Source organism: Mus musculus, chromosome 1 (genome assembly GCF_000001635.26).
Source record: "Mus musculus strain C57BL/6J chromosome 1, GRCm38.p6 C57BL/6J".
In the NCBI taxonomy this organism is placed as follows: Eukaryota; Metazoa; Chordata; class Mammalia; order Rodentia; family Muridae; genus Mus; species Mus musculus.
Genome location: NC_000067.6, coordinates 162,853,744 through 162,873,946, shown reverse-complemented (window position 1 = coordinate 162,873,946; position 20,203 = coordinate 162,853,744). Strand labels below are relative to the sequence as shown.

General features: G+C 43.5%; 1 protein-coding gene and 1 long non-coding RNA gene across 6 annotated transcripts in view; one reads left to right on the top strand and one right to left on the bottom strand.

The window, feature by feature from the left end:
• Positions 1-324: 324 nt before the first annotated feature.
• Gm32197 lies at positions 325-1,250 on the bottom strand. The gene is made up of 3 exons (XR_001779516.2): positions 899-1,250; positions 682-782; positions 325-366 (listed from the first exon to the last, which is right to left on the bottom strand). It is a non-coding gene; the product is annotated as a predicted gene, 32197 (long non-coding RNA).
• A 6,086-nt stretch (positions 1,251-7,336) lies between these two features.
• Fmo1 (flavin containing monooxygenase 1) overlaps positions 7,337-20,203 on the top strand; it is a 37,050-nt gene continuing 24,183 nt past the window's right edge. For 2 of the 5 annotated variants that reach the window (NM_001330291.1, NM_001330318.1), the window contains exons 1-2: positions 13,947-14,146; positions 14,385-14,522. In NM_001330291.1, coding sequence (NP_001317220.1) covers positions 14,391-14,522 — 132 coding nt within the window. In that variant the 5' untranslated portion in view covers positions 13,947-14,146; positions 14,385-14,390. Of the gene's footprint in view, positions 7,709-13,946; positions 14,182-14,384; positions 14,523-20,203 lie in introns of those variants that run through there. The other 3 variants (NM_010231.3, XM_030247879.1, XM_006496663.4) reach the window with 3 other exon arrangements.

Genomic DNA, 20,203 nt, shown 5'->3' with positions numbered 1-20,203 from the left:
TGCAGCTAGAGGCATGAGCTCTGGAATGTTGTTCCACCTATAAGGTTGCAGATCCCTTTAGCTCCTTGGGTACTTTCTCTAGCTCCTCCATTGGGGGCCCTGTGATCCATCCAATAGCTGACTGTGAGCATCCACTTCTGTGTTTGCTAGTCCCCGGCATAGTCTCACAAGAGACAGCTATATCTGGGTCCTTTCAGCAAAATCTTGCTAGTGTATGCAATGGTGCCAGCGTTTGGAAGCTGATTATGGGATGGATCCCTGGATATGGCAGTCTGTAGATGGTCCATCCTTTCGTCTCAGCTCCAAACTTCGTGAGAGAACCAATTCTTACAAGATGTCCTCTGACCTCTGTATGGGCACTCGTACCTACACCCACACACAATAAATAAATAAATAAATAAATAAATAAATAAATAAATAAATGCAGATTACTGGTTTTGCCAACTATTGAAAATTCTCTTCAAATCATTATGTTAAATTACCAAGCCTGGAAAAGCATTGTATGGGAACCAGAACCCGAGTTTTTATGCTGGCTTCATGAGGACACAGACACACCCACTCATCTACTGCCCTTGCTTTTGTGGTCCCGTGGCAGAGTGGAGTATTTGCAACAGGACCCCATGTGTGGGCCTCAAACCCTAAGATCTTTAGTGTCTGACCCTTTGCAAAAAGCATGCCAACCTGCTTCCCATGTGCCAGGCAATGCTCACATGGTTTCTCAGACCTCAGCTTACTCTATCATGCGACTGTCCACTGAAGCAGCTTTGCCTACCATCCTGCCCCTACAGAAGAAGAGATGGAGAACACGTTAGATTGGTGCTAAATCAGATGTTCTATTGGAAGATTGATTCTAAGACAAAATTACTGTTAAATTAACAGCACTAAAAATTTTACAAACCTCTTCATTTATTCCCACATCTTCTGATAATCATTTTTTTTAACCAAAATGCCTCTGAGAAGTCATTCAGTCTCCCTTTGCCTCTGTGCATCTTGAACATGAAGCTACCACAGACCAACTTTCTAGGGTTTTTATTTATTTATTTATTTATTTGTTTATTTATTTATTTATTTGCTCCAAACCACAATCCACAGACCACCTACTTCAGAAAACCTCACAGTTCTTACAAGTTTTTCATCATAGATATAGCAATAGCCTGCTCAGTCAGCATCTCTACTGTTTCCAAAGCTGTGCACAGGAAACTTAGAAGCCGGGGAGTTTGGAAAGAAAGACACTATTGTGTGTGTGTGTGTGTGTGTGTGTGTGTGTAGGGGGGGGAGGGGGAGAGGGGGAGGGGGGGAAGGGGAGGGGGAGAGGGAGAGGGGGAGGGGGAGGGGGAGGGGGAGAGGGGGAGGGGGAGGGGGAGAGAGGTGGCAGGCTAGCTGATTTCAACCAGGTGTGGAAACACACACAGGTGTCCTAAGACTCAAAAGGCTAAGAGAGGGAGACATGTTTGATGCCAGCCTGGGCTACACGGCAAGCCCTGATTCAAAATAAGGAAGGAAGAAAGAGAGAGAAAGGGAGAAAGAGACAGACACACAGACACACACACATACAGACACACAGATGCACACACACACAGACACACAGACACACAGACACACAAACACAGACACACAGATACACAGACTGATGTGGAAAGAGGACAGAGGGAAAGAGACGTGAGGATTGTTCCTTTCAAGGACGAGTCCCCAGCCTGGCCTCTCCTGGAGCCAAATTCCTCCTGCACTCGGGTACTTCCTGCTGTAGTCAGCAATGTTCGCTCTTCTGAACAAACTGCGAGCCTGTTCCCACCCTCCTCCAAATCTCTCCCCATGAAGATCCTTCTTGCTAATCTTTCATATAAACCCCCTCCACATGGGAGCTCCTTGGTTTCCTCTATAAAAACCAGATGTGTTCTGTAGAGAAAAGCAAAGACATTGTTAGAGGGAACTACCCAGGCCATGACTATAAAAGAATTTCAAACAACCATTCCAAAACACGAAGGCTTTGAAAGCTTAACCCAGAGGAAGGGGCTTCTTTGAAGCCAGTCTCCCTCCCTGGACACCGCTCCTGACCTGGAACAACTTTGGCCTGCTTCCAGGAGTTGCAATGTGCTGACACCAAGCAAAACCGACTTGGCCATCCTGCCCTGTGACCTAGGAGCAGATCAAAGCAGCTAAGGCAAAGCCTCTCAGCATTGGACTCCACCTGATCCAGGTCAGACGCCAAAGTGAGATGGAGCATGCAAGGTGTTATTAAGGAAGATACCTGTGTCGGTGAATAAGCGGGGAGCCTGGGAAAGCTGCAAAAGTCATCATCCGCCCACAGTGCACGCCCCAGCCTCTGTGATGGAGAGACGGAAGAAAGATCGGCTGTAAACAGCACACACTGATGTACAGTGGAAGGAAGAGAACTCGGGGCCACCGGGCTGTCGCTGTCAGAGAGGCCCAGAGAAGCCTGAGTTTCTGCCCTGTGAATCTTAACAAACCATCATAAGGACTGACCATTCTACCATGTGGGTGACAAGTGTTCTGAGGCTTGTAGCATGTGACTGTACTTAGTCTCTTGACTGTAAACACTACGGATTCTGGGGCAGGATTCTGCTCGCATGTCATGAGGAGGTTTGCCACCAAATAGCTCTATACTTTAAGCAACTGGCCGGTAGACAGTGGATGATTGTATAAAGGCATCAGTTCCTCGTAGATATAGCTCTTCCTGAGCTATTTTAAGGCTCAGCAACCTTTGCGACCTGCATAAACTACTCAGAGCCATTGTATGTCATGAACAATTCGATTTTACTTCCTTGTACTTAGTGATAGCAGCCCTGTCTCAAGATTGGCATCAACGTAAATCAGAGAGCCCAAGTCTTATGACTTGTAAGTGAGATCCTTGGCTGTCAGAGCCAGGGCGGCCCACTTTCAAGCCTTCCCTGTGTGAAGGTACACAGGATAATGTAGCCATGATATGTTTGTATTTTCTATTAATTGCCTAGAATCCAAAAATGACATATCACATCAATTGGCATATTCCATCTCTATTCATCAAAGATGAGAATTATTCTAGCATTACTATGAAGTGCAGGTTGTCAAAGAAAGCATTTTAAATGTTTGTGTCTGACATCATAGAATAAAACTGTGTTGATGTACATAGCAATAAATATTACATTAAATTAACTGTTAGAGTATCTAAATAAGAATGGGAACTGCGTTGTTATGAGATAGCTTCACAAGTGCTAGAGAAAATAAAAGCAAGACTTTGAGAAGGCAAGTTTGTTTTTTTTTTAAGAAGAAAGGAATCGAAATAAGAAAACCGTAAAGTTGGTAGGATGGGAGAAGGCTGTTGTAGGGTCAGTGACACCTCACCTTTAGAGTATTCACGAAAATGATGAACATATGCAGTTAATGAAAGTGGAGTTTTCAAACACCAGAGAAGCTGAGCTCCAAATACAGGCTGATGTGGAGCAGGCAGCAGCAGCACAGTTAGAGATCAGGGAGCTGTTATTAATAAAAATACCACAGAGCAGTAAATAAATAAAGTCATGGGGACAGTGTCAAGTCAGGGACATATGTCAGAAACAGGAGTATACCAGCTGCTATTCAGTTACATGTGTTTCAAATAAGTTCTCTGGTTGTCTAAACTTAGAAAGGTTTCTTAAAGGGGTCTATTTCTCACAGAGAGACCAACTTAAACTCCTGACATCTTCATGACATCATAGAAAAGCCTACACAACCCCCACAAGCAAGAGCAATCCATTCATCCATTTGACATTCAGTAAACACTTCTATGTGTCAGGCACTATACTACACGTGGTGATACCTACACATCCAAAGAAAACTCAAATGACAACATTTTAAGTTTAATGGGTTATAAGGCAAGCTCTTGAATGCTGAGCTATATATCCAGCCTTCTTTTTTACTTCAGAAACAAACAAAAAGAAACAAACAGTGTATATCCGGGGTGGGGATATTGTTCGTTCTCTAAGAGGACTTAATGCTCTATCAGATGACCTGAGTTCAAATCCCAGAACACACACTGGGCAGCTCATAAATTTCTTTAACTCTAGCAGAGACACATTTAAACTGGCATGGAGTAGCCTTGGGGCTCCCCCTCTATCTTCCTCCAGTGCCTTCTTTCAACAGACATGTTCTCACAGATAAAATGAATAACATCAACGTGTAAGAGAATGTGCCTGGGAGAACTGGCTCCTATTAAAGATGTTTGCTTTCTTAATGAAACACAGCCAAGAAAAGTACTTTATGTAGGGGAGTTGAGGAGGGGAGATCTGCATATATTTTAAACTTTGGGGGTTGTTTTTTTGTTTGTTTGTTTGTTTGGTTGGTTGGTTGGTTGGTTTGGTTTGTTGGTTTTGTTGCTGGGTTTTTTGGTTTTTGTTTTTTGTTTTTGTTTTTTGGCATGGCATGAAAGGAAAAGGGTATAATTTATAAGTGGGGCTAAAACTAACCCCATGTAGCTTTTCAGCTCTAAAATTATATGGCTTTAAGAACGAATCAAAGTGGGAGAAGAAAAGGAGATTTAAGACGATGGGACTGGAGAAATGGCTCAGCAGTCGAAAGCAAGTACTGATCTTACAGCAGACCTGAATCCAGTTCCCAACACCCACATAAGATAACACACAACCTCCTGTAACTCCAGCTTCAGGGGACTGCATGTCCTCTTCCAGGTTCTGCAGGCACCTGCAATCACATGTGCACATTCACACATACTAATTAAAACTAAAAGTAAATTTTTAAATGGAGATGATTTTGAGATAGAATGAAAGATTCAGTTAACAGCCTTCTAGTTCTTTGCTTAGTGCTGGCTGGGCACAATGTATTCATCACCAAATAGCAATACTTGGAAGTAAAACAGAATTTTTCTTAAGACACTGGGGACCTTTTGGCAATGCCTCAGCACTTCTTACTGGCCTATCCAAGACAGAAGAACATCCTTCTTGAAAGTGGATGGTTATTGGACTGCAAATGAAGAGCTTGTTCTGTCTACTTACGCGATTCTGGCCCAGAACGGGCATGTTGCTTACTTTGGCTCTCAGTTATTTGAGCAGACTAACCATGTTTCCAACCAACCACTAGGGAGCCATATAGTGCAAATCTATACTATTTCCTAAAGTCCACACTCACTCCAGTGAAGTCTGAGTGGCAAGTCCAAAAGCTTGGCTGCAGTCCTGAGGCAAATTGTTCCACAGAAACTTGTCTCCTGAAGAGTCTCTGGTGCCCCATAACCAGATTTGTCCCTGCGAAAATGTGGAGGGTCTTGCATGCTTTCTTGCAGTATTTTACTGGATAAGAACTAAAAATCTCAGGGCTAGTTCAACAAAGTAAACTTAGAATTACAGCCGAGTCACTCCCATATTCAGGAATTTACAGTTGTCTAGGAACAAGGAGGGTTATGGTTTAAGGAGGAACTAGAGTATTGTATTATTAATGAAAAGGTTAGCAAGAGTGGAAACACTCTGGTGCTGGGTTATTCAATAGACCAGAATTGCACCTGGGCATATTCGCCCTTTCACCTGGATCCTATCAATAGCTGACTTTAGATAGGGCTGATAGTACCTCAGTTGTAAACTCTGCCTGGTTCCTGCCAGTCTTTATGTATGCATTTCTCTGTTTTATGTCAGATAACTTCAATGTACCTTGGCTGATGTGTCACTTAACTTCTTTGTTTTCTTCTGTAATATAAGTCTGATGCTCACTTTGAGACATTACGTTCAGATACAGCACTCTCTCTGTGTCAATGTCTGTTTGTCACTCTTTGCCAACTTCTTGCTCACCTGTACCAGTATCCTGGTTCCCCATGGGTTGAAGAACCAACTGAGTCCAGTCCTAGGCACTAAAGAAAATTTATTGGCTACCAATGTGGCTCACTTGACTAACAGGCTAGAGGCCTTTCTTCATCCTGTATCCTTAACTATAGGTGACTAATATTGATCCCTAAAAGCAGCCAGAATGGAAACTACCAGTGAAGGTCAGATGCCTCATTCATTTAATAATTAATAAAAGTCTCTGGCCAATTATGGAAATGAATATAGTAAAATGATCATGTTTATGATCACTCAGTAGCCTAATCTCCCTTATGTGCAGTTTGTCACCACCGGGGCCAAGTGACTCCTTTAGTGTTCTCCATGTACACACCAACGTAATTTGAATGCTAAACTTTGGACAGTAACCTAGTCCTAACTCTTAAGATGCTTCTGACTGAAGGTCACATTCAAAGGGACATCTGAGCTAACAGTCGTCCTGAAGGCTTACCTTATGGTCAAATTTAAGTTTTGAAATCCTTCAATGACTACCATCCTCAGAGCTTCAGGAGGGTAACTTGAACTAAGAACTCACAGCCAGCAATGTTGTCGACTTGCCAAGTGCTTAATGAGTCAGCAAGATCAGAGCTGAGCCGAACAAACAATCGGAATGTTTGATGTTCTATAGCATCCTCCAGAAGTGAAGTTACAGGCTGTGCTGAAATGGTTAAGAAAATATTTAGCCTGTCAAGAGCCTTTTACTGCCTCAGTCCACCAGTGTCTCTTGGAGTTTTCTTTTTCATGCCTGTAGGAATCTCTTCAATACCGAGGATCAATGATAAAAAAATAATTGAGCAATGTCTCTTGGAGTTTTCTTTTTCATGCCTGTAGGAATCTCTTCAATACTGAGGATCAATGATAAAATAATAATTGAGCAATGCATAACACTATCAACACCCTTATGCACCAGAGTTTCCTATGCGCATGACCATCTCACATAGATTACCTCATCTAACTCCACAATAACTATTTGAGGAAGCCATTGAATTACATATTTTTAATTGAGGAATCTGGAGCTGAGCAAAATCAAACATTTTTCAAAGATTACTTTGATAAAAAAAAAAAAAAAAAAAAAAAAAAAAAAAAAAAAGCTAGTGAACACATTAGAAGCCAGGACTCATGACTTCGAAGGCTATGTACTTCTCACACATCTGTCTTGCATTTCCCAAGCACCTGGACAATCATCTACAGTTAAAGGAGCTTTAAAATGTGTTTAATAAATGTAAGTAATGTGTGCATTTTAAAATAACAATTTTCTCTAAGTGAGAAATGGACCAAAAGTCTTAAAATGCAAGTTTGATGTAGCAGCTGTTAATATGATTGTGAATTTATGTAGCAGATGTTAATTTCATCCTTAGCCCAGGGAAGAATGAAATGAAGGATACCATTATAAGTACCCAATTTCATTTATAGTTTGCAAACAGAAGGATGAGTTTTAAGTACATATCACCAGGCAGTCTGTCTCTCAGCATACCACTGTTGCAAGTAATCAATTGAACACACAAACAACAGCTAACCTTCGGTTCCAATTTTTTTTCCTAACGCTTCTTATCTCTTAGACCAGGCTCATCCTGTGTGCAGGGAACTCCCAAACACTGGCTCAAAACAATTTTGATTGTTACTAGCTCTGGGATCCTAATTGTGTCAGGGCCACTGGAATGAGCAATTACAGCTACTTAGAGTCAGTAACCCCATAAAAATCTCCGATTCCTCTGGGTGAAGAAGGTGGAGCTGAGTTTTTCCTGTTTTTTCTTATTGTACATCAGAGAGGAGTCGTCTCAACAGAACACAGCTCCCTCCACGAGTGACCCTGGGGGAATTTTTCGACCATCCCTTGCTCCAACGTAAGGAACAGAACTTGAGACCTTGTCACAGGAACATAAAGTCAGATTGCTAAACTTCTGCATTTACTGGTAAGTCCTCTGCTGGATGAGTTATTAAGTGCTTCCCTCAGCAGCCTCTAGCATGGTATGAGTTAATGGTTTGTAAGGTATATCTACCACGTATCAGTATGTTACATTAACTGAAACAAAAAGCAAGCCTTTCTGAAAAGTTGACTAACTTAGGTTTGCACTTCACCAATTTTCTGTTTCTGTGTTTCCTGCTCTATTCTGTACTTGGGAATCAAATTTCTCGATTTTTGTACTATTTATAAATCTTATCTGCTAATCTTCAATCCACAAGTATCCAGATGAAGGCTTTGAGAGTCACTTCTACAGTTTAATTCCATATATTTTATGTAAGCATAGAAAACATGGGTCTCAATGCCCAGTTGTTTTCTTAGAGTCTTTACTCTCTTAGGGAACTTGTTATAACCTTGTAAGAGGCAGCATGTGTTATGTGGTAGATGGTTTAGGATTAGGCTTGAGGAAGTAAATGTCTGCTGTTAAGAGGTTACAAATCTCAGAACATACTCTTATTCCAGCCCAGGTCCCAATTATCCATCTGAATATACTACAAGTGCTAACGCTTGAACTGACACAACCCATTTAGGGATATGCTCTGATAGGGCAGTCTGTGCCTGTCAGTATTCTGAGATATTGGCACACACTAAAGAAGAATGTGGGGGTACCTGCCTGCGTGAATAAAGATGCCTTCCTAGTGAACGTGTAAGTGAGTCATACTGGTTAACTGATCCAGTGCTAATTACCCTCAGTTAGAGGATAATCTTCTGAAAAAAACAAAAAACAGTAAGGTCTCCAAGTCAATTTAAAACACACTCAAAAGGTAAGACTTGGATTAGAGGTTCCCAAACTTCCCAGGTTTAAAGTGATGATTTGCATGTCAGCAATTCCTTCACAGTTCCCCCAGGCCAAAGTTCCTGCTAAGTAGTCAAGCCCAAACAAATCTGTGCTTATGTTCTAACTGTTGTAGGCGGTTGTACAGATTGTAAAGAAATTGAAAGAAAATTCGTTTTTATTTCACTCATAATCACACTCAGTGTGGATTTATGGGGTGGCTGAGCGCTGTAGATTCTCAGATCTTAGGATCAGCTAAGACAGGACCTTCTCATGTGTTGTTCCTCATAGAACACTTTCCCACTTTTTATCATAGAAGCTGTTGAGCCCCTGCTTCATAAAACTGCATGGAGAGGACCCGGGGTGTGTGTGTGGGGGGGGTGTCACTGAATGGAACACAGCCCTGTCTCACGCTAAAACTATGACATGCTCCAGGCTCATGCCAGTATCCCAGCACTCTGGAGGTTGACTTGGGGGATTGGCAGAAGCTCAAGGCCAGCCTGGGTTACGTTGTAAGTCCAGACCAGTCTGAGATATAGTATGAGACCCTGTCTAATGCTACGGTGGTGAGGTGGGAGTGGGTTGGTGGGGCGGGGGCACCCTCATAGAAGCAGAAGGGAGGAGGAGTGGATAGGGGGTTTGCAGAGGGGAAACTTGGAAGGGGGATAACATTTAAAATGTAAATAAATAAAATAACCAATAAAAAATACTAAAAAAAATACTTATATCTGAGCTACCATAAACTATGGTTCAAAACACTGAATATCACTGTGCTCTCTGGCACTCTTAAATAACTCAAGGCCCCTCTGTCTTTGGAAATGAGATTCCCCATGCCCACATAGTATCTCAATAATGGAGGAGCATGCTCAATCTGATCTTGTTTAATTATTTGTGTTTTCTGTCATTGATGTGGAGGAGACAGTACAAAATCCATAGGAAAACAGTCATTTCTGACCCTGTCGTTAAACATTAGCGATTTTTGTGCAACCAAGCATGATTTCCCAACTCATTTGGAAATCGGTGTGGTTGAATTGTTTTATTATTTTTGTTAAATTCCTATTCCCTCTATAACACCAGCCTTAGCAAGCTCGCTACGGTTTCTTAATGTATGATTTGATATCTTCCATACTCACTTAACTTTGACAATGCTTTCTTCATAACAATAATATTTTTTCTTTTAAAACTTCCAAATAATAATTGGTCTTTTTTTTTGAAAGTTCTAAAAAGTAATACTTTAAATGCTAATTTTGCATCAAGATGTAAAATAACTCAACAATAATTAGTAACATTAGTAAGCTATTTCCATTTTTTAAAAAAATGTCTTAGTCACCCACCAGTGCTAGAATTATAGGCATATGGCAACAGGTATATTTGACACAAATTACTTTCTCTCAGGGCCTGAGAGCTACTCTCAGTGCCGCTTGTACATTAACAGGGTGATTTATACAATACCTGAGGTCAGGTATCCCTCTAGCTTCATATTAGGGAAGGGGAAATGGAGACACAGACATAAATTATCTGCTCTACTGATAATTACTCAGCACTGAAATCCAAACCCATGTCACTAACTTGCAACACCGTCAATACTGAAACACAGCTTCCAAGGAAATGCATTACCCGGAAGTGGCCGAGTGAGTCTGGCTCACACTGGGTCACAGTGGCAGACTGGTGGAGGGAGGTGTTCCACATACTGCATAGTTGATAAAAGGCAGTTATGAGGCATCAGTATATGACTCAGGATATTAACCTCCAATACAAATTTGCTCTGTTATGGTTTTCTATTATTATTGAAAAGCATGCAAGATGATGGTTTCATTCTACCCAACAAGAAATCAACCCATTACCAAATATTTATTCAACACTATTATTACACAAACCTCATACTAGGAACACACACTTGCACACACACACACACACACACTCAAAGAAAATATCTTACTTTGGGAAAGCATGGCCTTATGTAGGAAGAAGACCCACAGATACGACCAACTTAATCAATAGTAAAATGGAGTATGCCCTTGGGTGCGTGCATGCTGTAGCTTCCCTAGGAATAAAGAGAGAGTTGAGCTCACCATGTAGTTGGGCAGCTACATATGCCTCAAGGAACCATTGCCACCCCAGAGCTATTCCCTGGCTCTGGGCCTGTTGCCTCTTCTCCTCTGATTGCTAACGCCCTAGTGACCCCTCAAAACCTAAAGCAACCTAAAACATTTTTCCTTTCCAGCTCTTACTACAATTTAGAGATAAAATATCTTGGTGTGTAAACAAAAATAATTGAAATTCTTCCTTTTCAAGTTTGACTTTCCCACCCAACTCACTGCTCTAAACAAAGGTTCAATAGAAAGCAGCATACCAGGATTATCAACAAAGTCCCTCGGTGGGTGTTTGATGCCTGAATTAATCGGAGAATGATCTCCAGAATCTACATCTAGGGTTCTTAATGGCATCCGATGCACTCTCTGCATGAACTTTTCATCTACCCAGACTGTCTCCAAAACTTTGGGATCTAGACTCCACCTAGGGCTTAGGTAAAGCCAGTCTCAGAGTTTGAAATATTGGTGAATGTTTATAGTGAACCTTTGCAATTGCACCATGAGTCCTGATCCTTTCTTTTTCTCTGTGAGGGAAAAGCAGGTGTTCTCATTACTGTATCAAACTCGCCAGGTAAGAGTCACTGTGATGTGCTCTTTTACCATGTGAACCTGGAACACTTTAATCCCTTGTCTGAAGACTCCACTTGTTTCTCAGCAGAGCCTCTGTCTGAGCTTCTCCCTCTACTTCTATTAACAATAGAGTAGATACATTCTTCTTTCTTTCTGTCAGCAAGCCTGCGCCTGAAACAACACTCTAGGCAAGGAAGCTGACCAGCTGCTCTCTGCTGAATAAGCATTCTTTGGGTCACTAAGGAAGGGCCAGCCCCTACTAACTAGCTTTCTCTGGGACAGCCACACTCACCCTGCTGCCCTCCTCTCTAGTTTCAGTAAAGCCACAGGGGAATTGCCTCCCTCTCTGTCTTAATCCAGTTATTAGAAAAGGTTTCTCACCTTCCCAGACAGTAAAAAGCAGCAAGCATTGCTTTCTGGCTGACCTGCTAACACTCTCCAGAGCCAGCAAGCTCACTGCTTTCAATGTCAACGTTTATATGCAATGCTCTCTTTTTTTCCCCTACGGTCATTTGTTTTGTTTTGTTTTGTTTTGTTTCCAAAAAAAAGTGGTTATTCTTCACTGAATGACTGGTAAGGTACCAACATTATACCCTGTGTCACAATGAGGAAACTGGGACCCAAAGGAGATGAGCAATTTTTCCATGTCACCACACTGATTCCTAGTAGAACAGGGACCCAAAACAGATATTGACCAGGCACCTAAGCTCCAGCTCTGTCTCTAAATATAAGGTCAAGGTACTCCTCTGGCATCCAGGAAGAGGGAAACTGTAAGTGTGCCATTCTATTGTGTTCATTGTGGTCTAACCCTTGCTTCTTCTGAAAGGAATCTTCTAGACTTCCCTGGCAATGTATAGCTAATTGCTATAGAAAGTAACCTATCTTACAGCACCTTTAAGACACCTGAAGAGGGGAACTTTCTATTCAAGAAGACAGTTCTGTGTTATGGAATATATTTAATCTCAGTCAGGGGCTTCTACCCCACCTTTGGCTATTCAATTCCCAGATAAAATTTAAAAACCAAAGAACATACACAGGCTGGACCTAGGCCTCCCCACACATGTGTAACAGATGGGCAGCTTGGTCTTCACATGGGTCCCGAACAACTGGAGTGGGGGTTATCCCAAAAGCTGTTGCCTGTACACAGGATATGTTCTTCTAGCTGGGCTGCCGTGTCTGGCCTCAGTGGGAGAGGAAATGCTTAACCTTGCAGAGGCTTGAAGTGCCAGGGAGTACCCAGGGGACCCTCACCAGCTCAGAAGAGAAGTGGATGGGGAGTGGGGGCTGGGGGTAAGGGAAGGATTGTGGAAGGGGGTGACCCCAGGAAGGGTCAGTGAGTGGGATGTAAAGTGAGTTAAAAACAAATTAAATGTAAAATAAATAAACAAAACAATGTATAATAAAATAATAAATATATAATTAATATATAATATACACAATTTATAAATGTACATAATATATAAGTCTATGTAATATATAGATGTATATAATATAGAAATATATAATACATAAATGTATTTAATATATAAATATATATAAATATATAATAAAATACTAATAAATAATAAAAATAAAATAAAAATGATTCTGTATCCATTACATCATATCCTCAGAGCTTCTCTAGGAACAGCACACTCTCTGTGTAGCAGAGAGTACAGCAGCCTGAGCCCCCATGGCTGAACTGCTTCTCTTGGGTTTCCAGTCCTAAAAATACAAATGAAACATACCCAACTCTGGGAACAGTTCACGTGGGAAACAAGAAAATAGAAAATGTTCAGGAAGACATCGTCACTGGGTACATCCTCGTAGTTGAGGGATAGGGCGAGCTATGGCTCATGTGATATAGTGCATGTCTAGGACACACGAAGCCCAGGACCACAAAAACAGGGTATCATGGCAGATGCCTGAAATCTCAGCACTCCAGATGGTGAAGAGAGAAGGATGAGAAGTTCAAGGTCACCCTTGGCTACGGAGTGAGTTTGAAACCAACCTGGCTTTGTGAGACCCTGTCTCAAAAGAAAAGAAGAAGAATTAAGAGAGAGAGATTATGTCAGAAACATTAGCAAACAACATCTAATATTTAGTGTGTGCTGAATGTGTATGTGATCAGAAATTCAGAAAAGAAGAAACCAACTTTGGAAAAAGCTTACATTATTGAGCATTTACTGTGTTACCAGGACCTATTCTCAGATACATGGCACAGGTTAATTCATTTGATCCTCAGGAAACACTGGGAAGAAGCTACAAGATTTTCCCCATTTTCACAATGCCCCGAGAATTACATAATTCAGATCACACGGTTTTAACTGACAGAGTTGGTCATTTACCCAGCTGTGCTATGTTGCCAGCACACACGGTGTTCTTACAAGTCCACGGTATTAATACATGGCCAGAAAACCCTCAAAGCTATACACATGAGGACTGTGCCATGTGCTCACAGAGGTGAATCGCATCAGACTGAAGGAGGAGAAACATCTCCTCTGACCGCCCTTCAACTCTAAGTCCTCCCTGGCAGCCACCTCTCTTCCATCGGTGACTAGTTGTGAATTATATTCCAGTAGTGCTGTTGCGGCCTTGGCAAAATGCCAGGACAGAACCCAGGAGGCAGTGCTGTGGCACCTGTGGTGACCACAAGTGTCTTGGCTCATAGTCCTAACCCCACCCTACCAGCTGCTGTGTAGTTTTCTGGGACGTCCCAAACCAATCTGAGTGTCCTTAATGTGATTTCTTGAAGGGGGGGGGGGGTGGGGGTGGAAGAGTGTGTGCATGTGTGCGTGTGTGTGTTCCAAGGCCACCCTCTCCTGTTCTCCTGCCTGCTGCTCCAGACTGCTCCCGGGTTGGAGCCTGGAGGAGGATGGAGACAAGCCAGTTCAGAATGCAAGACTCTGCCCACCGAAGGGTCTGGTTTCAGCCACTCTGCCAGAAGCTACAATTGCGTTAAAGACCACAAGTGAGTGAACGGAGAGAGCCAGCTCTGGCCAAGGGGTGGGTACATAACCCAGCTCAGGGGTTAACTCGATGACCTGAACGTTTTCTTTCTCACATTGCACACCACACAGATAGTCTACAGAGGACGCAAACTGAGAAAATCCCTTAATCTCCCAAATTCTTTTCCTGGATTGTTGAGTAGCCAAGGCTTGGGTGGGGCTTTTGTGAATAAAACGCTGCTCTCGGTTTTCCCTCTGCAGAGAAACATGGTGAAGCGAGTGGCAATTGTGGGAGCTGGGGTCAGCGGCCTGGCCTCCATCAAGTGCTGCCTGGAAGAGGGGCTGGAGCCCACCTGCTTCGAGAGGAGCAGTGACCTGGGGGGACTTTGGAGATTCACGGTAAGTAAGCAATTCCCATACTTTTATCTGTCTATTGGGAAGAGTCTGGAAAGACTGGAAAGGTCTGCTGAGTGGAGAGATAGTTCGGGGGACCCCAGAATTGTAAAAAGGCTTAAAGACCCCCAGAAAGGCAAAAAGAAACGGGGACTGAGCTCTAGGGGGGGTGCCCACTGCCTTATAACTGTCTTGGGAGAAGTACACCCCACCCACCCACTTCCCCACTCCCCCACCCAACCCCCCCACGAGAAACCCACAAAGCGGAGAGGAAAAAAAATCAATGCCTGGGACTGACCAGGAAAGGACAGGATGCAGGACCAGAGCGGGGATCTGCATAGAACAGAGGCTGTAGTGAGAATTTCAGCCTCTACTCACAAAACCGAGCTGCCTCTAGTCATATAGTTTCCTGGCCCTGCTTCAGCTGGGACACGGTGACACGGGGTTCGGTGAAGCAGCAGAAATTCTCACAACCCAAGATCCTGCTGTTTGAACAAAGGTCATCCACGCCATGCACTAGCCGCGGTAGAGACTGTGAGCCTCCGGAATCTCTGTGGGGTCATGGTGTGAACTGGTCCAGGGTCTGGAAAGCCCACCCTTGGCTGGCCAGGAGCCCTGGTAGGGATCGCAACAGTCCTGCTGCCACTGCTGCGTGCCAATGAAACCGCAAAGCCAAAAGAGAAACTGTTCTTTGGGTTCCAGCACTCAGCCAGGAAAGAGGCTTTTTGTTTTGGGTTTTTTTTTTTTTTTTTTTTTTTTGATTTTTGGTTGTTGTCCCCCCCCCCCCCCCCCACCGCTTCAAGGAGAAAACATTTCCCACGAGCTTTAGGCAAGCTGTCAGGAGCTGGGGAAAGGAGCAAGTGTCAGACAGCCGGGCCTCAGAGACCCTGGGAAACAATCCCCCTTTATAGAAGCCAGGAACTTGGAACTGAAATAAAGTAATTTTTTTTTCTAAAGTAGAGAGCAAAACCTCAGAGAAGCTACTGCTGCCTGTTTAGGCAGAGTCCTCCAGTGCAGGCAGGCCCGGCTCACATAAAAATGTGTATCTTAAGGTGCTTGACTAGCAGAAGTGATCTTCGATGTAGAGAAAATGTCCACGGGGGTCTTAGGAAGGAGCAGGCGGGTCCTCGAGATTCAAACTGCATCTGTTCTGACTGATGGCAGACCCCTTGCATGGGCTAAAACTCTTCCACATTCACTGCAGGCATTACTAATCAAACAGTTGGCTTTCTACAGTGAGCCTTAGTATAGGGATCCAGATGAGTGCATCTGATCCGCAGACGTTAAGAATTGGCACGGGGCGGGGGGGGGGGGGGCATTGCATTAAATTCCGTTATGTGCCTAAGGTAAATTTCAGTCAAAACAAAAAGTGAGTCCAAAGATCAAAAACTGTACTTAGCTTCTCGAGGCGCCAGACAAAAATGCTCACTGGAGTCACAGTCCTGTAACTATTAACCCTAAAATTCATTCATGTCAAAATCCAGAGAAATCTGTCTCGATCCAGTTGTGCCCGGCTAATGTGAGCAGATCAAACAGGTACACAAAGAGCACTGTAGGAGACACAGAGATGAGAAGGCGTCTCTGCTTCTCTGGAGAGCTATTGGCAGAAGAAAGACAAGTCACAAACAGCCCTGTAGGTGAAAGCAGGGTTACAGCCACTGCTGGAAACCAGAAAGGCCATGTAGAATGGACAGCCCATGATGGGTGCTGGAAGAGTCCGATAAACAGAAGAGAGCATGCTCAGAAAATATAAAGGTTCTATATTGGTGCATGCAATGCATCTGAGAGGAGCGACAGACAGAAAGCAAGCAGGTGAATGCCTGGACAACTTCAATGGCAAAGCAGGAGAGCAAAATTTAGAAAATTCTTGGTTGTTGCTTCTATTGTTCTATTTGAACATACGCATGACAGGAAGGCCCAAAGATGACTGTGGCTGAAGACTGAAAGTCCATAGATTGATGGCAGGAAGTGATTGAATATGCAAGTCCAAGCTGAGACACCATCCTTACAAAAAAAGAAGGGAGTGCAATTGTGGGCACAAGGACATGGTTAAACCTGGGAAGACAAAGAGATAAGGTACACTCTTCTCCAAAGACTGGAAGAAAGGGAGAGCACACAGAAGAAGACACAGAGGAGAGAGCACACAAGAGAGAGCACACAGGAGAGAGCACACAGAAGAGAGCACACAGGAGAGGGAGCACACAGGAGTGAGCACACAGGAGAGGGAGCACACAAGAGAGAGAGCACACAGGAGAGGGAGCACACAAGAGAGAGAGCACACAGGAGAGGGAGCACATAGAGAGCACACAGGAGAGGGAGCACAGAGGAGAGAGAGCACACAGGAGAGAGCACACAGGAGAGAGAGCACACGGGAGAGGGAGCACACAGGAGAGAGCACACAGGAGAGAGAGAGCACACAAGAGAGAGAGCACACAGGAGAGGGAACACATAGAGAGCACACAGGAGAGAGAGCACACAGGAGAGAGAGCACATGGGAGAGAGAGCACACAAGAGAGAGAGCACACAGGAGAGAGAGCACACAAGAGAGAGAGCACACAGGAGAGGGAACACATAGAGAGCACACAGGAGAGAGAGCACACAAGAGAGAGAGCACACAGAAAAGGGAGCACATAGGAGAGAGCACACAGGAGAGAGAGCACACAGGAGAGAGAGCACACAAGAGAGAGAGCACACAGGAGGGAGCATGGCGAGCCAAACCGAAGCAAAGAGGCAAGAAGTTGAAAGAGTATTCACAGCACCAGACCAGTGGCCTTCGTTCTTACTGGAAAATATGGCTGTCTCTTTAGGGTGTGAGGTAGGAAAGGGAATTAAAAAATAAAGACAGTCCTTATAAAAGAGAACCATGTGCGAGAGGATTGGGAGGGAGCTCAGTGGGTAAAGTGTTTGCTATACAATCATGAAACCCTGAGTTTAGATCCCCAGCACCCATGAGTAATGCTGGTTGTGGCGACTCAAGCTTGTAACCCCAGTGCCAGGAGGCAGAGACAGGAGGGGCTTGGTGACTTGTTAGTCAGCCAGCCTTGTCCATTAGTGACCTCCATGTTCAGAGAGACTTGGGGGTCTAAAAAAAAAATAAGGAGAGTAATAGACAACTTAGAACTATGTCTTCCACCTCTCTCTGTCTCTCTCTGTCTCCATCTCTCTGTCTCTGTCTCTCTTTCTCTTTCATTCTCTCTCTCTCTCTCTCTCTCTCTCTCTCTCTCTCTCTCTCTCTCACACACACACACACACACAGGAAATGTGATAGAGCCACGGGGGTGGGGGGGAGACTAACAAGATTATCTAGCAACTGTCATGTCAAAATGGTACCCAGACACCAAAACATTTCATCTCTATGACTTCATTTATAAAATGAAACCAACTTTGAAAACCAGGTTAATACTGAGTTTCCAAGGGTTTGGATTATGGAAATCTTCACCACCACCATCATCTAGCAGCCTGGAGGCACCTCTGCAATACCTTGACAGTCCTTCAACTAGGCAACCTTGAAGGTGTCCTCCAGCTACAGCATGCTATGAGTCTCCCAAGATATTCATTTGCCCTCCTTCTGCAACATACACACAGACCACCACCACCACCACCATCACGAACAGCAAAGATCAGCTCAAAAATATCTTGGGATCTAAAGTAGGTAAGGTACCCCATTCAAAGCCAAAGAATTGAGGCAGCTTCTATTTTCAAATAGAAAGAGGGCATGAATATTATAGAGATTATGAACTACTTTATTTAATTGACCACTAGCAGGACCATGACTCTAGTCTCCAAGCTAACACAGAAGACAAAGGTTTTGGTAAGAAAGTAAGGCCATCATTAACTGAGGCAAGGGAGAGGATGGCACTCACTAATAAACACACACACATATACACGTGCACACACACACACACATATACATGCACACACACACACACATACACACACACACACACATACACACACCACACTGGTAAAGCCTCCTGGTAAACCTTCTTCAGCTGTCACTTCCTTCGACTGGGTTAACTTAACCTTTAAAAAAAACACTGTAATGCATTAGTGTATGTGCATGTGTGTGTCATGTATAAGCATGGGTGCATGCGTGCCCCTGCACATGTATGGAGGTCAGAGCATTTCTTTGTGGAATGGTTCTCTCCTTTCACCTTTACTTGGGTTCTAGGGATCAGGCTTGGGTCGCCAAGCTTGTGTGCTGCCTTCTCTCTGGCCCCTACAGTCAAAATTCATGGTCTTGGTGGGTTTTCTGTTATTCATGTACTCTAACAGTATTTATTGAATTTCTGTTATCCATTGTGGAGTACACTAGGCAGACCCCTCTCACACATCAGAGATTCTTGACTACAAAAGATTTTCCTCAAAGGTGTCTACAGCTCTCCTCCACACACCCAAGAGCTGAGCCCTGTCCTTCAGGGAGAGCACCTCTCATAAAGAAGCAGTATATGATACAGTGATGTCCTCCCCCCCTCCTACTTCCCCTCACCCCTGACTGATTTCCATAGTGTCTGCCCCAGCACTGCTACCAACAATAAGTGAGTGTTCCCCTTTCCCCATATCCATGCCTACATTTCTGTCACCTGCTTTACTTTTACTTTGAATCTTAGCCATTTTGACTGAGATCAGATGGAATCTACAAATTTTTATTTTTATTTCCCTGATGCCTAAGGATGTTGAAGTTTTGTTTTGTTTTGTTTTGTTTTGTTTTGTTTTGTTTTGTTTTGTTTTGTTTTGTTTTTCGAGACAGGGTTTCTCTGTGTAGCCCTGACTATCCTGGAGCTCACTTTGTAGACCAGGCTGGCCTCGAACTCAGAAATCCGACAGCCTCTGCCTCCTGAGTGCTGGGATTAAAGGCGTGCACCACCACGCCCAGCACTGTTGACCATTTTTTAAAATGTTCCTCCAATATTTGAATTTCCCGCTTTTGTAAATTCTCTGTTTAGTTCCATGCTTTTTGCTTTTATTAATTTTTTTGTTATTTGAAACAACTTTTAGACTTAAATATATTTTGATTATATTCTTCTCCTCTCCCAGGTCCTTTCATATTCTCTCTCCCTCCCTACCCGCCCAACTTTAAGTTCTTTCTCAGAATGAGATAAGAAAGACCTTTGACCCACAGCTCTTCTGCTGCCAGCAGCTGTCCTGAAGTGTCTCCCTGATATCATGGCTAATCATTAACGTTAACAAAAAGCTTAGCAAAGCTGTTGCAGGCACCTTTGACACTTTAGCCAGGGGTATGAATACCACTGTCCCTCCATACAGATGGAAAAACTGAGACCAGGAGGACTGAAGAAAATCCCAAAGATTGCCCAATAAAAAGAAAGACCTCAAATATGGATCTAGGCAGTCTGCCCCTATGCTGTGAAGACACACCACACAGTTCTACTATTTCACAGTTCAAAAGTCAGGCAAACACTGAGTTGTACACAGTCCTACTAAGTGCCCAATGGGTTGTGGTGGCAATCCCACTGTGCTTCCAAATCAAAGAGGACCAGAAACCCTAGACCCTCCATTCATTCTCTGTCCCTTTCTCCAAAGCCAATCTCCCCTTAATACCTTTCGTTTGTTTTCTCACTTCATAAGAACTAAACTGTTTTCCTAAATGACCCCACCAATTCTCAGCAGGCATATACTGTGGGAGTCCACATCAAGTGCCAGGGCACCTAGAAGACGTACACAGGATT